Source organism: Anthonomus grandis, chromosome 1 (genome assembly GCF_022605725.1).
Source record: "Anthonomus grandis grandis chromosome 1, icAntGran1.3, whole genome shotgun sequence".
Taxonomy (NCBI): domain Eukaryota; kingdom Metazoa; phylum Arthropoda; class Insecta; order Coleoptera; family Curculionidae; genus Anthonomus; species Anthonomus grandis.
Window position 1 is genome coordinate 11,206,195 of NC_065546.1, and position 27,831 is coordinate 11,234,025.

Here is a 27,831-nt window from a genome sequence, read left to right on the forward strand (position 1 = left end):
GTGAGTTATTCTTGTATTGTATCAATATTCAGCAACTGATGTTCTTTTCCAAATAAACAAAATGTTGATTTCGATGTATAAATACTAAGATTGTTATTGCAAAGCCATTTACAATGTTTTGAATATGATTTATATTATGCCCTCATAAATAAATCATTGTACCATTGGCAAACAATTCTATCCGGCATTCAGTAACAGCTTTGTCTATTTAATACGCTATTTTAGTCGCCCAATTTAATTGTTAAGTTGGATGTTGGGATCAAGTAAAATCCAAGCCGATTAAATCTTCTTTCTCTTCATTGCCAACGCGTCGGCCTATATTAAAACTTCTCCAGAGCAATATTTTTTTTTAAGTAACTTAAAAAAAAATTAAACAAAATTTAAAAGCATTTATGCTATACAAATGTACTACGTCAGCCGGTATTAACCAAGCCCATAGATAATCAATTTTGATTCTGAGAGCTCTTCGTTGAAGACTCAGCTCCAACATGAGTCAGTTGCTACTCGTACAAATATCAAACATCGTAAGACACATCGAGTAGATGTCACTGCTTCTCCGTTCCTAGTCTTACTAGGGAACACCGGAATGATTAAATTGTATGTTTTAAAAACATAAGAAACTTTTGTTTAGAAACAGATGTTGTGCCTGAACTATAGAAAAGGTCCTTATAACAACTATTCCAAAAAAAATTAACCGTATTATAGCTGATCTATAACTAATGAGCATATTACCCACTGCCTCAAAACTGCAAAAAATTTTAAAAAATTTAATTGTTGAACATCTTGACATTAATATCTATGTATAAATCTAAAGTTCTAATATCTAATATCTAAAGTTCCACTCTGGTTCCGACTCTATTAAAATAAATCTCTTAGTTACATAGGTTAGGGTTCATTCGCAGTAGAACACTTTCATTAAAATATAAATCATTAATTGAATCATATCATCCATTGTCTCTCCAAGAGACCACACAAAAAAACAAAATAAAAGTAAAAAACTCCAAGTCAGGGTTTCATTTAATATTATATACATATATATATAATTTCTATCTAAGGTGAATATTGTTAACCTAATCCAGCTTTAGATTTGTTGTTAGTTGTAATGTGATTTGTGTAAGTGTATGTTTAGGTAAAAAGTTTTTTAGCATGTTTTAAAAGCTTTCTTTGTGTACTATTTTTATTTACTTTTTAGGACTGATGATGCCGATAGGAGTGAAACACGTGTAGCTTTTTAAAAAATTATATATACATATGTTTAATGAGACCCTGACTTACAGTTTGGAATCTTCATAGACGGGTCGAGATTTTGCTTATACTCCTGAGATTGACGAATACCTGTTTACAGATAAGATGGTATGGTGAGCGCTCTTTTCAGTCCAACCTAAGACTCAATTTCGGGAGATTTTTGTCCATTATGATTTAGGCAAGAATCACACGGAATTAGTACTATATGATGGGAGTTCTTCAACTATTAACAGATACATTAGAGATATTTTGGAACAATATTTAGTGCCTTATGTTTTATTTATTGGTAACGGATTTCTTTCCTAATGCTACACGCCCACACGTAATTAAAATAGTAACTGAGTATCTTCAGCAGATCGATCAGAGTTGTAGGCTGGCCAACATGAATAACGGATTTAAATCTGGTAGAGCATGTTTGGAACCTGCTTAGTAGTCGGACCTATATATAACTAAAAGTTCATTGAATTACAGCTAAATTGCAACTCTTTTAAAATACCTAAAGCAAGAGCTTACCCTTTTTAGAGCTAGGAAACAAGGTGGAAACATTACCAAGAACCATTGTGGCATTATTAATTAGCAAGCTAAAACTAACAGTATATTTATCAAATGATTACATTGACAAATATGGGGATTAACCAAACGATTTTTGATTAACTAAATGAATTTTTTTTTAAATATCTATTGCATGAGTTGCCGTAGCTACGAGGAGATGCATCTTGAAGATGGCGAGTTGATTGGACTGATTTCCCTATTTAGCCTTACACTATATGAATATTAGTACAGTTACTATGTCATTGAGACCACCGAGCTTTATTGTATTAACAAGAAGTTTGAAAACATCTTGTCGAACTTGCATTTTCTTATTTATTTAATGTAACACGACGTTTCGGTTGGTAAGTATCTCCAACCGTTATCAAGTGTAAACTCCAACCGTTATCAGTTTACACTTGATAACGGTTGGAGATACTTATCAACCGAAACGTCGTGTTACATTAAATAAATAAGACAATGCAAGTTCGACAAGATGTTTTCACTGTACCATTGTCTACCACCTTCAAAAACCAACAAGAAGTTTCTTAAGGAACTGATTTTTGACCTGGCGGATTTGTTAAAGTTTTTTTCTACAAAGGTTTTGGGAATAATGGTGACCTATAGGAATATCGAGAGGAATTATTGGCTTTACAGCTATAATTATTTACCTGAGCTTAATCATGGAAAGATTCTAGAGCGGCCACGTCTAAGATCAAAAAGAAATGTTGATGCTTAGAATTGATGTTTTTTTTTTAATTGTCTAGATTTATTTCTTAGTTATAGTAGAAATATATTTTTAAAGAAGATTAATATTAGGGTTTAACCAAAAAAAAAATATTTTTTTTTATTTTTAAGAAAATTATTTGATGTAGTAGTTGGTTCTTATAACTAAAAATTCATTGAAATGCAATTCTTTCAAAATATCTGAAGCAAGAGCTGACCTTCTTCAGAGCCAGAAAGCTAATAAATAAGGAGGACTTATTTAAAGCATTACCAAGAAGGATTGCGACATCATTAATTGACAATTAAGCCAAAACTAGCATTTGTTGGGAACCTAATCATAAGAAGATTCCTAAGTGGCCTTGTATGAGAACAAAAAATTATGTGTACCATTAAGATGGAATGTTACTCTTGTATTAAGTAAGACACGAAATACTAAAATGGCTGAAACATTAGTGAAGTTAAATATTCCAAATGAAGATCTTATGTACGTTGAGAGAAGAGTTGCTCGATCTAAAATCCAATGCGAACATATTTTTTATAATGCCCACTAAAAGAGAAACCGAATGAAGATATAATTTTATGTTAACCTATTAGTGCCCAAAGTTAGTTTTTGTTTTATTTTTAAATTTTTATTAGAAAAAATACCTTATTATGGGTCTAATAAACATAAAAAAATGTTTTTTAAGTTTTAATTCACTAGAGCCTTTGTTTTGGAGCATCCCTTTAGAGGGACGCTGTGCAAAAGGAAAAAAAAATTAAAGTAAGATAACATGTTTATTATGTTTTGTATATAATTACATTATATTTTAGTTATCATATCATCATTTCCCTATATAAGTAAAGTGGTAAAGTTTGAAACAAATTTTAGGATGCAATGCAATGTTACACTTTTCGCAGATGAATTGACTTTTTTTTCCACATAGGCACATCGGCGGTCGGTTTCATTGTAGACTATCAGATGCCCAATATTATCGAATCGTACGTCATGTAATGGTCGAGGCACTCTGGTTTTTCCTTGCAGGGGTTTAGTACCAAAACTTTTCAAAAAACTTGCGATATGTATCGTCGAAACGCCAATAAACTAACAGAGTCAGGATGATTTGTTTTCAATTTTCGCATAAGTAACCAAGCATTCACAACAGATACATCTAATAAATATAAGACTAGTGGCCAATACCATTTCCTTTGTCGAAATCTTGATTTATAAGCCACAACAAGACCATCTAATTTGTTCACACCACCCATATATTTATTATAGTTGGCTACTATTTTCGGCTGAGGAACGATCTTCTTAGATCGGGTGACCCTGTCCCAACGAAGTGTGTTAGTTAGTTCAGTGGTTTCAAAATTGGATGCAACAGAAACAACTTTATTATCTTTCCATTGTATGAGCATGCTGGTGTCATTTCGATAATACTTATAGCTTCCCCTTTACTGATTATTCCATTCCTTCTTAGTTTGTACCGCACATTTCTCTAAACGATTATCTCTTATTGTGCCTGTGGCACAATAATTGTTTTCGATAAATAGTCAAAGAGAGGAAGGCCTGTAAAGCAATTATCTATAAAAATTTTATAACTTTTACCTGAAGGTAATTCGACTTGCTCTAGTAAAGATAGTATTACATCTCCACCCAAACCAAATTTCTTTTCTTTTTCTTTGTTTTGATTTTTTCCGGTATAAATCTCAAAACCATACATGTATCCGCTACTCGAACAAATAGCCCAATTTTTGTAGCCAAATCTTATGGGCCTACCCCGAATGTATTGCTTGGCATAATGTTTTCCATAATATGGCACCATGCTCTCGTGAATGGATAAATGCTCATCAAAGCTATTGTGTGTTCTAAAATTCAGGTTTAGATGATCTATCAAGGGTCTCAATTTATAAAGCCTGTCGTCTTGGGGTAATTTTGAATTGCCATTAAAGTGAATATACTTTAGTAGAGTCTCAAACCGATTTCGACGCATGCTGTTTTGTAGTATTTTTGGGATATCTTTTTCACTCGACCAATAGAGTCTTCTGTTTGGATATTTTCCATATCCCGATAAAAGAAACGCTCCTAGTACCACATGCAACTCGTCTAGAGTAAAATTTAGTTCTACATTTTTCTGCCGCGCATACCTATTACTTTCCGTAATAATCAACGTCAAAAGTTCTTCATTGAAAAACAATTTGAAAAAATCAACCGGGGTAGTTGCATTTTTTGCATCCTGTGAAGGTTCACTAGGGCTACAGACAATCACAAGATCACTATTATTTACTCGGCCAGTATCAGGATCAGGCTTTCGCCATCTTGATTTTTGGTACGCGTACTCTGTTTGTTGCTTTGTATTGTTATTGCCTTTTAGGTTTTTTTGAAGGACAGATAAGGGCAGTAAATCTTCAGGGTCAGAATCATTTACGTAATCTATTTCACATTCCTGAGATAGGATTCCGCGAGGTAGGTGATTTATATTCACTGCATGCTCGTCGTCAGATTCGTCGCTATCAACTTCGGTCTCATATCTATCATCTGGAGGTAAAATATAAATGTTAGATTCCGACAAGTCGTCATCATCCTCTAAACAGTCTATTAGTTGAGCTAAGTTCAATGTGCAATAAAGGAAACATAGCGCTTAGCGTCCCTTATAAGGGACACAACATATGTAGTAACGTATTTTACATGCGGTTACAAAATCAGGAGTTCGATGACCTTTACTATTTTCTCTGAACATTATTTATAAAGATTCAATTCCTTTCATTATTTATAATTGCATTTATTTTGGTGTATGAACTTATAAAAGATTTTTTTATCTACATATACTTATCAAACGCTTCACAGATCACCCTAACAGACAACACATATCATTTATAAATGGAAATTAAAATAAAAAATTGTAAGGTAAAATGCAAATTCTGCAGTGTCCCTCAACTTATTTATTAAGCATTTAGTTACTTAAAATTTCCTACATGTTTCGGGCACAGTGGTGTCCATCATCAGGGGATAAAAGGTATAAAATAGATGAGCAATGATGTTCCTTGATATTTTACATTATTACTGACATAAGTCTACTTTTCCTAAAACATTATCTACAAAAAAATACCGGTGAATATTTAAATCTTAGTTTAAATCCAGTACATGCAGATGACAATGTATTCTATAAATAGCAATAAATCATAATTTTTAGCACGTTGTTTAATAAAGATAGACTTATGACAATACCAGTTAGTAAGACAAAGAAAAGTATATCCTGAAATATGTGCTTAAAAATAGAATACTAAAGAAATATACTACTTGTATTAACAAAAATATGTATTTAGGTCAAAAAATTTACAAGATAAAGGAGAGAACATCCTCCTTTGATAAGTTAACAATATCGATAATAGGGGTGCTGAAAAGCTTTGATAGAAAATTAAGTCAAAAATATTTGACGCAGATATGAGCCAAAAGTGCATAATATATTAAATAATAATTTCTTCGATTCACGTTATATTCTTTAAAACTTACCTCACTTCTTTCATATAGTGTTTTTCCTGCCTTATAACCTGGACAGCTATTAAAGTAAACTTAGTAATTTTTTATCTCGTCCTAAATTAAGGCTTTATCAAGCGGTTTTCTCATTTATTTAAGTTAATATATGTATGAAACGCTTAAACTTCATTACAGAAGCAAAGAAAAATGAAGTAATCATTTATCTCCTGCCTGCCTTAATACAGTTTCGAGCAGAAAAATGTTTAAAAGAAAAAGTGTTCTTTATTAATTAGAATTAGCTACGTGATGCTATTATAGCTGGATGCAGCTTAAATATAAAATTTCTCATCAAGTGGAGAATTTTAGAGCTTTATCGAAGGAAATTACTTTCTGCTTTACAATGGATAAAACTGATAAAATAGTCGTAAAACGTGTTCTTAAATTACTATTTTCTTTTAAGTTTTCTTAGTTGCGCAGTTTAAAATTGCATGCGAAGCAAAATCCATATTTATTAATATAAAGAGTGTCCCTTTTTTAAGGATACCATTATGACTATCTTGAAAATTATAAAAAAGACGATGTTGGCGAAACTGTCGGTTACACAGTAGACAATTTTTAATTGGTTACCGATATCCAGGGAAAAATTTAAAAATATTTTTAAATAAAAAAATGTTTTCCCTATTAACCAGAAAAGTGTAGATAAGATAGTATATTTATCAGCATTTATATTTTTTCTTCTTCACCAAATAAACTACTCGGTAATTTTAGGAAAATATATGTTTTGATTATCAGTTTGAATTTTTTAGGTACGAACCTAATTTTTTTTTGTTTAAAATAAAAATATTTCTTTTAAAATTATGTTTTCTTAAGTACAGATCTAGAAAATGATGAAACTCTAGCTATATATTGCTCGTGCTGAATCTTTGGACAAGCTGGAAAATCTATTTCTGGTTTGTTCAGTTTTTTGTCTGTACACAATTTAATTTTATTGCAACAATACCTACAGAAAACGTTATTATGCAATAGCAAATATTGTCTGTCCAGAACTAGCAATTCAAGTACACATAGAAATGGAAAAAGTGGCATACTATATATAAAACCTCCTAGCTTTACCTTAGAAAATAACCAGTTGAATAAGCTCTAGAGTCTTGGGGTACCGCACTCTGCTCAGAATTATTCCTGACCAGACATTGTACTTAAAAATAAACAGAAAAAAACGACGTTCATTAAAATAAGCATTTCCAGCAATAATAAAGCAAACATTTATACAAAATAATGCAAGACTTTGTTCTCTTAGCAACATCGAGAACGGTTAGAAAATATCTTATCTATGTTACAAAAAAAAACCAAAAAGGTATCTATTGAGCACAAAACTTCTGACATCTAGGTGGTCTGGGATAAGTGGTAAGAAGCAATGAGAATTGGAATAATAATAATAATAATAATATAAATAATTTTGTAGGTAATATTTTTTACTTTTCTCTTTTTTTCTGAATAATTCAATTTTAAGTTATAAAAATAATAAATAATAAAAGTAGTAAATAAGTGTTTACTAATAAATTATTTTTGCAAATAAATTTTTTTAATTGCAATTGCCATTTAATCAAATTTATCAATACACGCTTGATAATTTCCCCCCTTTTACCCCCAAAACAAACCATCAAATCATCAGCAAAAAGTTCAGTATTACAAAATTTACCAGCCTTAGTAATATAATTTATATAAAGTAAAAATAACGATGGTCCCAATACTGTACCCTGGGGTATTTTAAAGTAATTAACGTAAAATTACATTTTTTGCTATTTTATACCTGAAACATTTATTAAAAAAAATAAAATACATTGCGGTGCTAACACGGCAGAAGTAAAACTAAAATATCCAAAATATTTTTCTTTTTTAAATCATAAAACCCGCTCATAATCATCAAACAAAAATAATCAAATATTCGGATTTTTAGTTATAATAATGTCTTTTGGAAATGATTATTCGATTTAAAGTTTATATAAAAGTATTTTACATTTTTTGTTAGGCTTTATCATTGTTAATTCGTAAAATGTTTTAATTGCAACATTTGAATCTTCAAAAATTTAAACCTTAAATTAATTAAACGTGCATCAAATATTTATCTCATATTTTCATTTGCTACCATCATATTTTTAATTAACTAAAAAATTTTTGAGTGAATTGTTTCAATTTAAATTTAAAAATTCTTCTAATTGGGAGAACTGCATTATATTTTAAGGTAAAATAATAATAATTTTGAAATAAAACAAAGGCTTTTTGCCAGTCAGTTTTAATCACTCTTTAACCACCCAGGGTTACATCACTCTCACATAAAAATACCGCCTAAGTGCGGGTATACACGATCCGGTTTAAACGAATGCGGTAGAGAGGGATGCGTTTGTAGAAGTCAAAAAGTTTGTAGTTTCTACCGCATGGGATATACGCGATACACACTGCGTTGCAAACGGATATTCACTAAGAAAAATTCAAATTCATTTAATTGCTTCGAGACTTTTATAGAGAGATAATGTCTTCATTGGTAATAGTTATTTGCGGTCTTGAAGCAGAAGATCTTTTGCGAGAGTCAGTATAACTTAAACATTGAAGGCATTCATATTTTGAAAATGGCGTAGAAAAAAAAACGACAAATTTTATACAAATAATCGGCAGTTAAATGATAAGTTTTTCAATTATTACAGAATGTTTAAAAATCATTTAGCGCATTGTTGACTGTGTTAAAACACGATATTTAATGCAATAATTTGGGTGAAAATGCTTAAAAACGCGCATTACAACCGGAACGTGTATCGCCATACATTTAAGTACGTGTGTTGGCCAGGACCATCCCGTCGTCCGTCGTCCATTTCTAATGCATCGTGTATCGCCTCCTATTGAAACCTGTGTTGTACCAATGCGGTACCGCAGCGTCTTTACCGCATCCGTTGAAACCGGCTCGTATATACCCGCACTTACCTTAACCTTTTCTCGACTGCATAAATTTGTTTGTAAATCCTAGTGAGTCTTGTAACAGGTCGTTACAGAAGTAAAATGTAGCGCTCTATTTTTTAAATTTTAAGTTAGGTAGTAAAATTTGAATTTAGGTGGTGAATAACAATATTTTTGGATAAACAATGTGTTCTATTTTTGCGTTTTAAGAACATTTATCAAATGGTACATAATACGTTTACCATTTTGTATTCTTGTGTTCCAGCTGAATGATTTTCTCATAAAATTACAAAAAATTGTCTTATGCGGGGCTGGAGCCCCTTACTTCACTAAGAAAAAATGAGTGTTTCAGTTCAAATGCAAAAATTTTGATAACTGGAAGTACATAATCATAATAATTCATTATATCTAATAATAATATTATTGGTATAATAAAAAATATAGCAAATGTAAAATATTTGAAGTAAAGTTAAAATTAACAAATATTATTACCAAGAAATATATTAAGAAAAAGAAAACCTACTTTTTGCATGATTTAAAAACATTGAGTACCCAGCACTAGATCAGTTCTCTGAAGGATGCAGCATTAAAGAAACTGTCATTTAACAGAAGAAGGTTAGGTAAAATAAACTATGTGTTAGACCATCATTGAGTTGAAGAAAAACTTTGGAATAAACGGGTTTTGATTTAAGGAACGCGATAAGCAAATCTAGACGGAGTTTAGCTGATGTAAACATTATATTCCTTAATCATCTCAGAATCCACACAAGGTTTCAATTGGTGATAGATCTGCACTACTCGACGTCCATTTTACATCTGTAATATTGTTTTCTAGCATCCAATTTTTTACTGGCCGTATGGCAAGCGGCACTATCTTGTTGGAAGATAAACTTGCTGATCCGGACCCCCAAATCATAACAGAGCCAGAAACTTAACTTTTTTTTTAAGATTATAATTCTGAAACACTGCTTCTTTAGCTCTTATGACATGACTTCTACTAACACCCACTCATATTTAAAATCTGGCTTCAGCACTCTAAATATTAAAGTTCCATGGTTCGAACACCATAATTTGTGCTCGGCTTTTTAGGCAGTTCTCTGACAAGTTGCTCTTGAAAACTCTTTTGTGGTTTTCTCATTCTACAATATTTTCATATATATTTCGAACAATATCTCCAAATTATAAATTCAAATAGCAATACTAATTAGATTTGTATAACTCGATTTGTTAATACTGTCAGCGATTTAGGAAGCATTTACCTTTTAAATGCAACTGAATAATAACTTTTTTTTTATTTCGTCAGAAAAAGCTTCATCACGAGCCATTTTTAATTAATATTAATAACACCAATCCATTGAAAGTTGATTTAAACGTCACAATCTTATTTTGTTCTACCTTTACTTGATCGAAGCGCATAAACGGATCATTTAACTTAAGTTGTCTCCATCACGTATTTTGCAAAGAAGACAGTTTCGACATAAAAAAGCTTTAAAAATATCTGCGTCGTTTTTGTTCCCTTGCCATAAACATTAAAAAAAAAAACAAAAATATTATATTTCAAATAAAATTTTAATTAGCACTTAAATAAATTCAGAAATATGATGTTTTGGGGTGTGGGGCAACTTCACTGAGACAGAGCTCGTATAAATACAATGTTCACTGGCAGATTTAAAAATTTTAGAAGTTATTTTTAATTGAAATCTCTCTGCTAACCTCAACTTAACATTCTCAGCATACCCCTGTTTGACAGGATCAATCTAAGACCGAAAGCAAAACGAACACGGGGATTCTGTATTTTTTGTACCGTTTCTTTATCTTTATCTTACAATTACTGGCCAATACACAACATCACAATATGAAATAGTAGAAAGAAAAAAATTACTACACAATCTGCATTTTATGTTATCATAGTACTAAAACGCTCTTTGCTTATGAAGTTTGGAACAACTTATTTTCATAGGAAGTAAATCTGAAAATTGGCGCTTTGCAAGAAATAATGATTCACTTTTTTTATTTAAAACCTTATAAAATCCAAAAAAATTAAATAAACACTTTCAAACGTGAGCAAGTCGGAATTTTTGCCAGTTATGAATCTTATTATTATTCCAATTAACAAAAGATATATAATACGTGTAACTTTGGCCTGACACAGTAGATTCAATCTTTTCGCGTTCCTTTAAATTTAGATTAGATTAATAAATTAGAGTCTTTAAATCGTGTCAACGTTAAACAGGTCCAAACTAATTTTGATTTACCCTTGAACAAAAGGTAAAGTCGACGTCGGATTTCTGACAATTCAGATTCAAATGGTCAAAAGCGTCTTTTCATTATTTTGATATAGACTACTACTAAACTAAACTATTTTTCTTCGGAAATTATCGAACTTTAAGAAGTTGCAATTTTTTTAAAATTATTCTTGTCTTTAACCGTTACCTTGCAATAATTCCTAAAATTCTCAGATTTTTAAGTTTTTTTTAACTTACTATTGAAATAATATGTTTTGCTTCTTTATGACTAAGTCTCTAATATTAGGCCTATAAAAGTTTGATGAAAATGGTACACCTAGAAACCGAAAGGTTTTATATTAATTAGTAAAGAATTGCTATTACAACAAAAATCGAATCTACTGTACCAACCTTGGGTAGAAGTAAGTTTACGTCCCGTAACTGATTAAATTAAATTGTAAACGTTTTCCGTTTCCCATTTGTGATAATATCGAAAACACCAAACGCAAGTCTCATCTTGTCTTGTCTAAACTAATTGCAAACTGTTGTTTCAGCGGATCGACTGCCCCCGGGCTTCCCGCAAATCACCGAATCGCCACAGAACAACAAAGTGGTCGAAATCGGACACAACACAATGCTGAACTGTGCCGCCACCGGGAATCCTCCTCCGAAAATAACGTGGTTGAAAAACATGCTGCCGCTTAACATTAGCAACAATCCTAGATACTCCATAAGGGAGGATAAACCAGGTGAGGAAATTTGCTTATTACATTTAAAATTTTTCTTCATATTTGGATTGAAAACATTTTATGTGTTGGTCTTTGAAACTGACTAAAATTTAAGAATTGCGGCTGCGTCATTTAACAATTTCTATGTGATAAAACATGTTTTAATATTTTGATGAAACGCAAATCATTATTAAAAAAAAAGACTTTTTATAATATTTCAATTATGTGTAACGCGCGTAAGCGTAATCCGTTTGTAAAAATCTTTACCGGACTAATATTTAGACTTTTATCGATTATTTTCAGGTGTTTGGCTATACACCTCGGGACGGGATTTAAAATCTGCAATTTTTTATTTATACTGGGTTTTCCTTAAAGACGTGCTAATATTTAAGGGGGTGATTCCTGGACCTGTAGCTGGCTTTTTAGGGAAGTAAAATTGTTTTTTTAAGCGAAAACCATGCGTCGGACAAAAAAAAACCAAGAGATCAAATTTGCTAAAAAGTGATTGTGATTGAGTGATTGTTCTCATAAAGTAGATCACGAAAATACCGGGTTATAAGGAAATCCGAGCAAAACTAAGAAATCGAGTATTTTTTCGACCTCGTTTTTGAGGCCAAATATGGGCATCAAAAATGCCATATCTCGGCTATTATAAAAGCTACGACCTTGCGGATAGTCTTGTTGAATTCAAAATGACAAAACTAAGACAAAACCGTTGGAATTTTCCCGACAGCTCCTATAGAAGCCGAGATATCAGCCTTCAAAGTTTGGGTTTTTCGGGTATACCCCCACGTATCGATTTTTTTCAAAAAAAGATTTTTTTTTCAAACTCGAATTAACACCAGTGGATTATTCTCATCAAGTAGATCACGAAAATACCGGGTTATAAGGGAATCCGAGCAGAACTAGGAAATCCAGTATTTTTTTGACCTCGTTTTTGAGGCCATAAATGGGCATCAAAAATGCTATATCTCGGCTATTATAAAAGCTACGACCTTGCGGATGGTCTCGTTGAATTCAAAATGACAAAACTAAGACAAAACCGTTGGAATTTTCCCAACAGCTCCTATAGAAGCCGAGATATCGTCCTTCAAAGTTTGAGAATTTTAAAAATAATTTTTATTTTAATTAAAAGCAGTGTGGTAGTATTTTTTTCACTACAAATAGTTAATAGAAGACCTGTAGAGACGCCACTGGCAGAGAAAATATTTCTTTTTGCACATCAAAAAATGCGTCTTGATGCATGGAATACATATACCAAATTTCATAAAAATGTCTACAACATTGCTTAAGTTATTATTAAAAAAACTGATTTTTTTGAATACTTTATCACCCTGTATCTCAAAAGTTAAGACGTTTAGGACATATGTTTATTTGAACATTTTTTCTTAAAATAGGTCCAGGAATCACTCCCTTAAATATTAGCACGTATTTAAGGAACATCCTGTATATTTCTTTAATAATATAAAACACTTGTTTTGCAAGTTGATCTTAATCACAAAAAGACTGTAAAATGCAAATTTTTGCACCTGATTCCTTTTTTAATAATTTAATAATGCGGCTGCCGTACAATTGTTTTAACTTAAGCACCTATACTTATATGCACCATATCCAAACGAAAATAATGAGAAAAGTTATGAACAAAACCCTATGCACTAAAAATATTTTCAGCACGTGTTTATTCCCTATACGGCTAAACTCATATTAAAAGCTTTAGTATCCGAACTTCAGCCCAACTAAATTACAATAACTATATTTGTCCCTTTACGCTTCGAAACTAAAAGGACAGATTTCGCTAACTATAGGACATACTTCGCACAGCAGCTGCTGTCAATTTCGGGCTGCGGGTCTCTCGTCTCATCAATATTGACATGGGGTGAGGAGGCGACGGCGGAAGGCCCTTTTCGAAATACCTTCACGTGCCAAACTTGAATTCCCCTGACTCAGTGTCAACGTTTACCGTTGCCACGTCCAAACATTTTGCTTCGAGGTTAGCCTAGTTATTTGGTTTGGTTTCGGACGTGAATGATTAATAAACAGGGATCTTAGGTCTAATATTCAGCAATTAATGTAATATTTGGGTTATGTATACTCTAGTTTATATTCTCACACCTTTTGGGCTCTAAATAGGTTTTAACAGGAGCGGTTTTTATCGAGATTTGGTACAACACTTAAAAAATATTATGCATAACTTAAATGGGTAGTATATTTGACTCTTTAATTCTAATCCTGTTAAGTGGGCTTTAAAACCTAAAGTAATTAATAATTTCATATACAAATAAAAGTATTTTTATTATTCAGGGTGATTTTCAACCTATGCGCATAAACTTGGGAAATGATAGCTGATGAGTAATAATGAGTAATAATGAAAAAAAATGTAGTAAAATATTTTTAGTTTTGGAGATATCCATATTTTTTTAAATAAGAAACGTGTATTTTTTAACGTATTTAATTTAAACTAATTTAAAGCAAGTTGTTTCCATTATTTTCGATACAGACTTGAGCTCGTCGAATCCATGAAGACGTACATGCACGGGCCAAACCAGGCTGTAGGCGAATTGCGTCACTGGCAGCGTTTATGCGATGTCGTAGCTCTTGCTCAGTATCAACTTCGTTTACATACACCATTGTTTTCATATGACCCCACAAATAAAAGTCTAATGGATTAAGGTCAGGCGAGCGAGGGGGCCACCCAACTGGACCATCACGGCCTATCCATCGTCCGGGAAACACACGATCTAAATGTTATCGCACTGGTCGTGAAAAATGTGGTGGAGCACCATCGTGAAGAAACCACATACATGGTCTGCCTAACGTTGAGATTCACATTTTCAAGGAGCACTGGTAAATTGTTGCGCAAACATTTTAAATACCGAGCACCAGTCAAACGATTTTCCAGAATAAAAGGTCCGATGAGCATCCCGTTCAGAATTCCAGCTCATACATTTACAGAAAAACGTTGTTGAAAGTATGTTCTCCGTGCAATATGCGGATTTTCCAAAACCCAGTAATGAGTATTATGAAAGTTGAAACTTCCATTGCGCGTAAAATTTGCCTCATCCGTAACTAAAATGTTCATGGTAAAGTTTGAACTTAACTGCTGGTAACAACCACTCACAAAAGTGTACTCGAAGCGGCAAATCTCTTGGAAGTAGGGCTTGTACCCTCTGCACATGAAAGGGGTACAGCAACTCGTGCCTTAAAATTTGACAACTTGTAGATTGCGATATTCAATATTGCGCTGCAATTGTCCTAGTGCTAATTCCAGGTTGTTCTTCGATAACTTCTAAAATATCCTCCTCCAGATTTAGAATGTGCCTAGGTCTAATAACTCCTCCATCTTGTCCAGGCCGCGGCCGCAAATTGCCAGTTTCTCTACCCCGCTGAATAACACGTAAGAAAGCCTCACGTCTCGGGTGATATCTTCGGGGAAATCTTTGGGCATACAGATCAGCTGCTGCCACGGCATTCTGATGCGTTTCTCCGTAAACCAAAATCATGTCGACAGGTTCTTCGTTTGTAAAAATGTGCGCCGTTACTTTTGACGCTTTTATTTTGTTCGTGTGAATATAATGATCGAAAACGATCACAGCCACCAACAAACTAAGTACTGCTAAAGATTCCAAACATTATGACTTGTTTACTATCAGTTATTAATAAACAAAATAAGTTCGTCTGATACACGTTCTGTTGACATTTGTTTAACTTTATTTCGAAAACCAAAAATATTTTACTACATTTTTTTCTCATTATTACTCATTATTGATCTTCATCTACCATTTCCCAAGTTTATGCGCATAGGTTGAAAATCACCCTGTATAGTCTTCGATACTAGATTTTTTCCTTAAAATCTTTTCATCTATCTGGCGAATAGGTATTTCAGATACTGACCACCAACTTTATTTAAACAAAAAGAAACTAATTAATTTATTACCAGATTAATAATTTGCAATTTAATATTGTCTCACAAGAAAGCAGGTTAGGCACTGGGGGTACTGTTCCAGTGAGGTTATTCCTCCAGATATTCCAGGTTTTTCAGTTATTCTTTAGTTGCAGATCTAAAGAAGCCAGCGAGAAAACATAGGAGATGTTCAGAAACATCCTATTCAGTTTTTTTTATATTCGTTTTATATCCCATTTAATTCCCATAGAAAAAATGAGTCATTTGCTTTTAGTTCTGCAATGCTTCTCTAGTTCTCCCATTATGGATGATTGATGATTAAATATGGTTCGGTTCTTAGAATATTAAGAGACTAGAATCAGTAAACAGTAACTTTGTTTAAATTCAACATGTGCTCGGTGGCAAGGGGATGTTTTGTTTGGAAACATATTCAAGTTTACACACATTTTCGAAAGAGTAAATGTTCAGCTATATATTAACAACACATATAATGATATTAATGTGATGCATTTTGGATTAAAAGTAAAAAGTAGAAATACATGTAATCTATTCTAAGGGCAAAAATAAGAACTTCAAACTAAAAACAAATAACATTTTTATTCATAAAAACGCTTCCAAAAGATTTCGAATGGCAACACCGAGAACAAAAGTTTAGTGATGCGCGAAATGTCATCTTGTCAAACGGACTAGTGTTTACACTCATTTAGGAAGTTGTGAAATTCTGCATTTATTCTTTAGTTTTTGGTTGAAAAAGGAAAAAGGTCTCATTTAAATATTTTTGTAAATGTTATAAAGTTATTTTTTGCAATTTCTACTTTAGCATTTGGCATCATTGCATCACAGATGTTGCAAGCAAACAAACTGCCCATAGTTCCACGGCAATACTAATTCTAGCCTTTTAATGTTCTAAGGTTCGGCTGGTATATGTTAAACGAATAGTTTTAAGAAAGGGTTTCAGTCAGAAATAAAAAAACAATGGGATAACAACACTGGGATACTTTATGTTTAAGTACAATTTCTTAATCTTTTTCTACAATTTTTTAAGATACACTTCCATTTGCTTCCATACATGTTTAGGGAGTACTCTAAAATGGTAGTATACTAGCAGGATAATCCTGGAAACGTTAGTGTTGCAGTAAATTATTAGAGGATGAATCCGGAACCATCTTATCTAGCTTGTTTTTCTTCTTGTCTAAATCAGTTTTCTTTTGAGACTGTTATAACTTAATCTAATGCGCTCTAATGTGCAGCATATTTTTTTAAATTCATTTTTTAATAGGTTTATGAGGTCTGGATATAGGTCTTAGAAAGTGATAATGGATAAACCGCATGGATGATTATCATTTTTGTAACCTAAAATAATGCAATTCATGTGATAAGCTATAATCTGAATGTAAAAAGTCAATAATAATATAAGGTATCATACAAATAAACCGAAATATGATCGGGTGATCTATGCAAATGTAGACAGAATGATCTTAATTTTCGTACATAACCTGAATTCGCGTGCTAAAATATGGGATGCTTTGGTACCTAATAATAGCGTCGACGAGACATGTGAACCAGAACTCTCAAATCTTGATTAAAATAATGTGTAGTTCGGCATTTATCTATCTGTGATGACTTTTAGTGTATAATAGTTATCTAAATATTATTCCTTCATAATTACTTTCTTTTATAAAAATAATGATGTATTTATTTAGCATCAGATACAAAGCTACAACGATATAATTCATTTTTCAAACTTATAATTAAATTGAATAAAAACGGAAAAATGTCTACAACACAATAGAAAATAAGGAAATAATTTGACATTATATGTACTCGTAGGTACTCAGAAAAAATATAATAAACAAATAAATGAAACAACTATGGCATACATACATAAAAAAGCATAAAAATTTATGCATACAAATATGTACAAATAAAACTTTAAAATAAGTAAAAATAAGTAATTAAAAGTATTAAAATGAAACAACTAAAGCAAAGAATAAAATGTTTAAATTTATTAAATAAAATAAAACATTCACACTCCGATACATTTTCTCAATAGCCTCCTAAACTGGTTTTAATTATCACAGCTATCTTGATTTCAGCTGGCAACTTTTAGTTTCAAGTATATAAAGTATTTTAATTCTTGTGTTGTAATTGTGAGTATCTGTATATAGATGGAAAGTAATTTTTTTTGCAGACGATGTTCCTAGAACACGTAATATAAAAATATTATGGTAACAGTAAGTTAACAGTAAGTTATTCAGTTCTTTATAAACAGTAGTGTATCGATTACATTAAAAGATCCAGCTTTGCTTTACTTTGAATTACTTTAAACTGTTTCACTTTGTCTGGCATGGTGAATAGCCTTGACGCGTTTTGTATGCGTTAACAAGTTTTTTCCAAGTCTATTAAAAATATGCAACTTTTTTGGAAAATTAAAATTTTGCATCCTAAATTAAATCCAAGTACTTTATTTCTTTTTTATAAAAAATGCTCTCCTCATTTGCACTTTTACTATTTTTATATTTATATTTGATCTATGATTATTTTTCGATTTTTTGTCAAAAACGCAAAATTTAAGTTTACTTATATTTAAACATATGATGATTAAACATTTGTCGTTGTTTAAAGTTGCTATTCATTTCAGGTACGATTTTACGATATGAATAGCACGAAACTTACAACGTATTTTAAACACGTACGTACGTACATACGTACGTAAAAACAAAAACATTTTAACAAAAAAAACTTACTTAGTGCAGTTAGGACAAACTTTTACTGCACATTGTTGACAAATAGGCTTTTTACAATTATTGCAAACAGTATTTGTTTTTCGGTCCTTTGACCATGCGCATATGGCACATCTTTTTCGCTTGGACGTTATTCTATCAGTGAGTGGCACAGGAGGTTCTAGAATCTCAGTGTGAAATATATTGGAGCCCATTTCTCGAACCTTTCGAGGTACCTTTGTATTTCCTATGTAATCCTATGATACCATGGTAATCGCCAGAGAAAAACCAAATAGTGAACTTTTAGGTTGTCGCTTACGGCCTGGTTGAAATTCTGGTGGTATTTGACGTTTATTTTTTTTTAGAGTGCCTACATAAGTAAGCTTATTATTCAGCAGCTCATTTACTATCTCAATTGAAGAGTACCAGTTGTCAGCGTTTACATTGCGGTTGGTACCCATTATGTGCTTTATCAAACGAAGCACAACCTCCGAAGGATTCGAAAAACGTTTTTCTTTAGGGGCCCGATCTCCAATTTGGGCACCTGTATATACTTCGGCGTTCAACATATAGTGGGTCTTTGAATCCGCCAGAATTTGTACTTTAAAGCCATACTTAGCTGGTTTACTAGGGATGTACATACGGAATCCGCATCTACCCCTAAAGGGTACCAACATCTCATCCAGGGTAACATTATCACCAGGGTTATACATTTCCCGTGCGTTATCCACAAATGTATTAAAAACTTCGCCAGTTTGTCCAATTTGATCCTTTCCTTCCTGGTTTGTAAATCATCAAAGCGTAAACAACAAAGCAAAAAAGAAAATCTTGCAAGGCTCATTGTAGCTCTAAAAATGTCTCTTCCTGTTCCATCAGTACACCACATTGACCTTAGATCCTCATGACCAGACTTGAATATATAACAAACCAAAAAATGCTTTTAGCTCATCTTCACTTGTTTTGGCAATAAACATTGGCTGAAATTTTCTTCTGGCAGCCCTACGTCTTTTGAAACTTTTATATTTGGCCTGACACAGTCCAATTTTTATATTTGTCAATTTACAAACTATCTTTAGGATCTTATCATTTATAAGTAAGTTCCATGCGACTCAGGTGACTTGGGTGGATTGGACAATGCAAAGCCCTTCAAACCTGATTTAGTGTAAATAATGTTATGAGCTGCTGCTCTTCCACGTGTTGCTGCTCCTTTTGACCATCTTGTTCCATCCTTTCCAACCCAAGGCGTAAAATTAATTAGAGGTTGATCTTCCTCAGCATCATCATTGCCAGAAACCCCAGAAGCCTCACTCAGAGAATCATGGCGCCATTTTCATCATCCGTGAACTCATTAGTTTCATCCACGTTTTCGAGGTCCTGCCAAAAATCATCATTTTCGATAATGTCTAAAAGCTCCGCATCCGTGTATAATTTGGAATCTATTTTTATGGATAACTAGATACGAAAATTACAATAAACACTTGTTCGAAACAATTTTTATGCAAAAAAACTTACCAAAATAATTATTTCATAAAGTGCAAAATTGAAAATATTTATAACGCAACAACTACCGCTGGGTCACTTTGACCCATTTTCGTAAATTCGGCCACAACGAAGCTGCATTCCTACGTAGTTAATGTGCTACTAAAAGTAAACAAAACACGCGCGCTAGACAAAGTCGTGAAGCCTTGCCCCCAAGTTACAAAATTGGAGGGGGAAATTTCAGTTTAAAGGCGTCTCTGGCGCAATTTGACCACGTCAATAGTGGTTAGAGGTTAAAATTGATTTGATTGGCTAAAATCAGCTATTCATTCGGTAGTAGAGTTTTAGGCTTTATCAATAGTTCTTTATGATAGTTTTAGTTTACATCTATACATTCTGCATTAAAAATGGCTTCTTTCATTTTATAGACAATAAAATTTATTTTAGTTTTATACTCTTCCCAGACATCCTCACTTTTATCCAAAATTGCCCTTTTATGTAAAGTTTTTTTTTTTTTGAATCATTTGTTTAACCTCAGAGGGTACACATTTTTGATCCACCTATTTGTAATTTGAAACAATTTGAACCTTAGGACACATTTGGTCTAAAATTATTTCAATGTCAGTAATCAATGAGTCAGCTAGTAAATTTATAGTAAATTATTTTTTTTTAAATCAATAGGAAGAAGTTTTTTTTATAGTTAATGCGAGTTGTAGTTTTCAATCGATCTTTAATGTTCAACGGCTCTGAAAGTTTGCTTATTTTCTTATTTTCCTGATAGAAAGAAATAGACAAAATTGAAAGTTTGAGCGCCAGATTTTTGTAATATAGTGACTCTAAAATCGGCCAATGACTGGCTCGTAGGAACTACTCTGGTACGTGTTTCTATACAAACATTTTGTACCGCACATATAAAGAATACCAAAGACATTATCAACACGAAACTGTTAAGAGAAAAATGATTTTTGATTTTATAATATAGGTATATCACTCCTTGTGTTCTACTATTTTCACTAATACATTGCTTCATCCCATCAATATCTAGCTCACCCGATTCAATTTTAGCTGTAATATCTGAATATAATATAATATTAGCTGAGTCTCACTCAAAAGCAGTATCTTAGGTGTCCAGTCCAGTGACCAATAAAACAATGTTGTTCTTAATATTAAGATAATCCTGACAATTAAAGTAAACAATGGTCGTGTTAAGTCTTATATTTAAATATAATTATGTAAAACTTATGTATTTATTTCTCTGAATATCTTTAATTCTTTTATAAGACTTACTATTATTGATATCCCAAGAGACATGATTGACATTCAAAATTCAGAGACCATACTTTTCATTGGACAACACACAATTCACATTCTTTTATATGGTGATTTCCTCAACACCTAGCACACACTTTATTTTCTTTACAATCTTTAAGAATGTGACCGACAACACCTTTAATAATCATGTTAATTTTTTATTTTCAATACTTTTTTTTCAATGACAATTTTCATTTACTTGTTTATAGTCTCCTACTAGTTGTTTTGACTTTCATTTTTCTTAATTAACTCATTATCTGGGAGACGATATTCGGATTCACTTCAACCCAGTACATTGCTTCGATGTTCCATGTTCCAACATTTATTAAATTTTTTTAAAATTGAAACTTCTTGAGAGTTTTAACTGTCTTGGTCGTAAGCTATTCAACAAATGTATAAATCATAATCCATAAAATGTTACAACATACAACATTTCTCTTTGATATTTAAATACTATACTAATATATAATAGAGATATGTGGGACGGCTGCCTCTGATTTTTGTTATAAATTATGATATACAAAATCTATTTTCTGTAAGCGTAAAGGATAATATTTTTCAAAAATTCTCCCTTTTATAAATTTTATATACCTAGACTCGGCCTGCAATGATGCCGACGCCTTGGCTCCGGTATTTGGCTTGCATATTGATTCGGCTTAAACGAATATCTACGTTCAGTCCGCCTGTCTGGATACATACGGCGCTGCCCGCCCCGGCATACTAATACCGCTCGGTCCAGGTTATAAATTAAAATATTCCCCCGATAAATATTAAAAGCTGTAAATGTGCTGTCTTAACATTTTATGGTCGGCTTTAGCGGTCAGGTTTTTGGTTTACTACTCCCATTGAATCCCAGATTAGGATTTTAAGGTGTATAAATTGTTAAACATGTGTATTTGTAACGTTTATGGGAATCGTGCTAGACATTGCACTTGATATATTATTTGAGCTTTTTGTAATATAACAATAATTTAATTATTATAGTTGGTTCAACTTTCAGCATTCTGACAGACTTTCAGTGTCTGAACACACTTGGGTGGAGATGCGAAGGAATTCTAAAATCAATCCAAGTCTAACCTAAACTTCATGAGAGCTAACATTAATTTGAAAATTAATAAATATTTAAACTCCAAAAAATCAGCTCAATCACCTACTCCGGCAGGATGATTCTTTTAAGCATAATAAGAAACTGAAAGAACTAGAAATTCAAATACAGGGAAACGACCTTATTTTAACTAAGGCTGATAAGGGGAATCGTATTTGATTATGCCCAAATTTGACTATTACAATAAAAAGTTTCTTATGAAAATTCCCCTGCATCAAAACTTTCTTCCTGGTTAACATCGATTTTACCCCAATGGTGAGAGTTTTGGTGCCCATGTTACGTAATCCCGAATTCAGGGATCCCAATTCAATCTAAATTCGTTCAATTAGTCACCACTTGTATATCTGATGCAATTTTTACTTTCTCATTGATGGACAAAGTAAGACATTTAAAGTTTACAATTAAAAATATTTGAGTAATCAAATTGAGTTGAGGTTTGTGATTTACAAAGTAAATACAGACCGGACGGTCATTATTGTGCCCAACTTAAATAGATATTCAACCACTCAATATTCAACTCTACTCAGGGGTGAGTTTGTTACGACCAAAAGTTTACCAGTTAATCTGAATTAAAAAAAAAACAAAAGTTTACTAGGAAGTTTGAAATATTAAGGAGCGCCATCGAATTTTCAGTCAAAAGAGCCAAGGCGTTTTTCCAAAATTTACTAAAAGGAAAAAATACGGAAAATTAAAAAAAGTCAATGGTTAATATGTTTACAGGCTCAACATTTAATGTCATCGACTATTAATGTAGGTCCTGTATTAAATTAAATTCTACTTACAAATTACAAATCTATGGCTGTGAGTACCAGTTAGGAACTAAATCAAAAAGATAACAAGTTAGAAATTAGATTGCTCTAGTTAGCCTTTTTAGTTCGTAGCGAGTATGATCATACGTGCTTTACAAGCCAACCCAATATATTAAACAACACTTAATAAAGCAAAGTGTGGGCATAAACGAAAAAGGAGTATTAATTTCATGAGTATTAAATAAACAAAATATATTAGATTTAGGTAATAAAAATAAACACTATTAATTGACTTAAAACTAAGTACTTAGTTGATGTTAAGCTGCTATGGGATCGTTGTTAGGTAGCCACCAGTATCGTCTCCTCTTGTAGTGTGTTCCAGTTACTCCAGGGGCAGTACGTCAAAATCGGTACAATAGCTAACGCAGCGGTGAGAATCCAAAATAGTCCAGAGTTTAGGTCAACCACCAGTCAAGCAAGGTATCCATCTCCAAATCTAGGAAGATAAAAGCGTTACGAAAAGGGTAAATCGGAGTCGATGATAATTCCAACATTACCAAGAAATCAAGCCAAACAAAAACGAAAAACTAAAATCCTAAAAGAAATAACCTTTATTAAAATATGATCAAGTAGTAATCTTAGGTCTTACCTCGCAAACCAATGAGGGTTACTGTGCCCGTAAGGTATGTGACGCAGTGGGTTTGATCTTAAATAAACTCTTGGAAGTTGTTATAAAATATCCTTTCGGGAAAAATTACGGTTTTCAACAAGAGCAGACTATCACCAAATTTAAAATGTAATTGAACTACTTTGATCCCATATAAAGGGTTAAATTTCCAAAAATTCTAAAGACAAATGCGGTTACAATTAAAACCTCCAACCAACTAAAAACGTTCTAGAATCTTTTTTTGAGCGCCAAAACCTCACATGGAATGCTCAAGTAAATAAAACCCAAATGACAGAACAAACATCAAATGGGATGAATTCCTGGCAGAAAAATGAAAAACGGTATAACGGCGACGTCCACAATCGGCCTTAGGTTGGGACCCATCAGTCAAATGTGTCTTCGACCGTCAATCCTAAAGTAAACAATCACCATAGTTATTTAGTGTTTATTTGACTTAACAAATCCTTTTGTAGCAACCCACGGTTTCCATGCGGAAAATAGCAAAGAAAAAGAAGTCGCTTTACTTGGATGGAAACAAAAGAACACAGACCAAATGATGGTAAGTTCGATCCACCCTTAGAACATTGAAAGGCTAGAAGTAGCATGCCGTGGAACTATGGGCAGGTTTGTTTGCTTGCAACATCTCTGATGCAATGATGCCAAGTGCTTATAGAGAAATGGCAAAAATCACTTTATAATATCATAAAAATTTTCAGTTGTTTCCAAAGGCACAAAACAATACTACTGCTCCCCTTTAATAAAATATCAAGCATTTTTTAAAAATAAATTTGATAAGATACTCTATATCGAAGTCAATATAAGTTAAGTAAATGAAAATAAAGTACGGAGAAACGAGAAAACGGTAATGGCATCGCAACGCCGCTCGATCGCATTGTTGATGTCACAGATACAAGCACTCTTTACCAGTGACGTCGTCAACAAATATTTACCTGATAAATTTTTATTAATTAATAATTAAAGAGTTTGAGTATAAGTAATATTACCATTTATGAGCTATTTATGTGTTTTTTTTAATGGACTTCATTAGAGGAAGGTCCTAATGAAAGGCAGCATTTTTGTCAAAGCATTTTTATGGAAATTAAATATTTTATTAATATAATATTATAGATTTCTTAATAAATCATGTTTTAAGACACAAATTTTTAACATTTTGCAAAATTTTATTGTTATTGTTATATTGGACAAAACTCAGTTTTACATTACTTACTTATATCACATAATATATACTTCTATGCTGCTGACTTTTTCAAAGGGGCAGTATTGCTTCAGCGGAAAAAGTTAAAACTACAAGGATGTTCAAATTGTGAAGGAGTTGCAGGTTTTTTGTAGGTTATAAGATTTTTATTATAAGTATTTAGCCTGTATAATGGTTTTGAGACATTTAATAGTGACCTATATAATACCTAAGACCAAATATTATATCATATTAATTTATACTAAAAAACAAAGCTAAGAATAAAGACTATGTACAATAGATTAGATTAAGATTAGGCTTTTCCATAAAATCATGTTATTATTTCTTAAGTATTTTAATAATGACTTGAGACATCTAATTCAATTTCTTTGGCGCAAATTTGCTTGTTGCAATCTTCGAATTTTAATTTTTTGTTCTATATTTTTTTTCCATAATCTGGTGACAAGTGATTAAGCTCTTGAAACGGTGGAATCATCAGTGCTTAGGTCCTCAGGATATCATTTTGATTTTACCCTAGAATAATATACATAAAAATATAGTATTACCAAAATTAAAAAGAAAAAATTAAAAAAATGTATTATGATAATCCAATTGATCAATAAAATGTATGTTATTATAGAGAATCTTTGTAATGTCATTCATTTGATTAATTTCATTTAATTAAACAAATATAATACAATAAAATACCATATCACTTTTAAATAAGATATACAGGGTGTCTCACGACGAATAGACGCGATCGATATCTCGGAAACTAATTTTTTTTAAATTTTGAAAATTTGGCAACATGGCACAGTCGATGGGGGCTACACAACTAAAATATTTTGACAGTTGTGACATTTCCGGTTATACCGGAAGTAGGTGTCAACTTCGTTATTTTAAATGGAACACCCTGTATATTTTTACATTTTTGGCTTTTACGTGAAATTTTAAATATATTTTGTGTATAATGTCCTATACCTAAGTGTAACCGTTTTTGACATATTTTTAATTTCATGTGAAAAACTATGTTTATAAGCCCTAATATAATTACCGATTACTCCCTTTTAGTAGCCTTTATTTATTGGTTAGTTTTGGTTTTATTTTAGAGGAAGGGCCACTTTAAGAGACTATTTTAATATTTGGCTAAAAAAAAGATACAGGGGGGTTAAAAACTAGCATTAAAAATTAAAATGAAAAAATCATTAAAAGTCAATTTTTTTAAATGGAAACCCCCTATTTTTATAATTTTTTCATCAAGATAATTAAAAATAAGGTTAACTTTGTATAAGGTTATCTAGTCCAAAAAATGATAGTTTTCGAAATATTGGCAGTTTAAATTTGGTCTAATATTAAAAAGCCGTATTGTAATACGGCTCAAGGATTGTTGATTAGTTGGGCATGACGGTTGTCATAGTAACCGCTAGAAGCGGCAGTAAGATAATGGATTATAACAGAAATATACACTTTTTAATTAAACTACACTTTTACGAAGAAAACTTAAATAGCAAGTAACTTATAAATGTAATGCATATAATCCATTGTCTTACTGCCGCTTCTTGCGGTTACTATGACAACCGTCATGCCCAACTAATCAACAATCCTTGAGCCGTGCTACTATACGGCTTTTAATATTAGGCCAAATTTAAACTGCCAATATTTCGGAAACTATCCATTTTTGGACTAGATAACCTTATACAAAGTTAACCTTATTTTTAATTATTTTTAAGAAAAAATTTTAAAAATAGGGGGTTTCCATTTAAAAAAATTGACTTTTAATGATTTTTTCATTTTAATTTTTAATGCTAGTCCTTCCTCTAAAATAAAACCAAAACTAACCAATAAATAAAGGCTAGTAAAAGGGAGTAATCGGTAATTATATTAGGGCTTATAAACATAGTTTTTCACATGAAATTAAAAATATGTCAAAAACGGTTACACTTAGGTATAGGACATTATACACAAAATATACTTAGAATTTCACGTAAAAGCCAAAAATGTAAAAATATATAGGATGTTCTATTTAAAATAACGAAGTTGATACCTACTTCCGGTATAACCGGAAACGTCACAACTGTCAAAATATTTTAGTTGTGTAGCCCCCATCGACTGTGCCATATTGCCAAATTTTCAAAATTTTTGAAAATTTAGTTTCCGAGATATCGATCGCGTCTATTCGTCGTGAGACACCCTGTATAGAATAGGATGATATATGGCATAAAACTAGTAGTCTATTTTGAGTGTATTTTTACCTTTTCCTTGGCAGAGTCAGGGAATGTGTAGCAGTTAAACAAAAACGGCTTGGATGAGAAATAGTAATTGTTGACCTAGACTCCATGGTTACTGTAGAACTATAATTCTCAGATGCAGTTATTGTTGATGATGAATGATCAGATCTGTAATTATACAAAACTTGGTGTATTAAGAATATTAATCTATTTTAATTATCCATACGTGTCTATATTAGCTTCACTGTTTGTACTATATACCATTTTGAAAGCTAAAGAAGTTTTTTCACTCTTCAGGAAAGCTACCCCTGTAGCTTTGAAGGGTAAATTACTTGGTAAATTAACTGAATTATTCGCTGCTGTGTTTCTAACCAGTGCATCAGAAATCCTAGTAAAAAAATAGTTTTACACACATACCTAATAAGTATTAGGTATGAATAAATCTTATATGAGTAACACTAATACTTTTTGTAAAGAAGCTGTATCTTTTACAACATAGCCCAAGCGCAAGTTTTAAAAGGTTGTTTTTTTAGCTTACATAATGTAGTAAATAAAAGCATGCAAACCTTTATCAATAATTCTAAGGTAAAATATACTCATACTTTATAAATATACTAG

At 31.9% G+C, this 27,831-nt stretch overlaps 1 protein-coding gene and 1 long non-coding RNA gene across 10 annotated transcripts in view; one reads left to right on the forward strand and one right to left on the reverse strand.

The window, feature by feature from the left end:
• LOC126744524 (tyrosine-protein phosphatase Lar) overlaps window positions 1-27,831 on the forward strand; it is a 1,889,525-nt gene that overhangs the window by 1,744,655 nt on the left and 117,039 nt on the right. For 8 of the 9 annotated variants that reach the window (XM_050451972.1, XM_050451980.1, XM_050451999.1 and 5 more), the window contains one exon: window positions 11,682-11,876. In XM_050451972.1, coding sequence (XP_050307929.1) covers window positions 11,682-11,876 — 195 coding nt within the window. Of the gene's footprint in view, window positions 1-11,681; window positions 11,877-23,567; window positions 24,208-24,263; window positions 24,350-27,831 lie in introns of those variants that run through there. The other variant, XM_050452023.1, reaches the window with a different exon arrangement.
• LOC126744674 (uncharacterized) lies at window positions 25,337-27,596 on the reverse strand. The gene is made up of 2 exons (XR_007663283.1): window positions 27,238-27,596; window positions 25,337-25,519 (listed from the first exon to the last, which is right to left on the reverse strand). It is a non-coding gene; the product is annotated as an uncharacterized LOC126744674 (long non-coding RNA).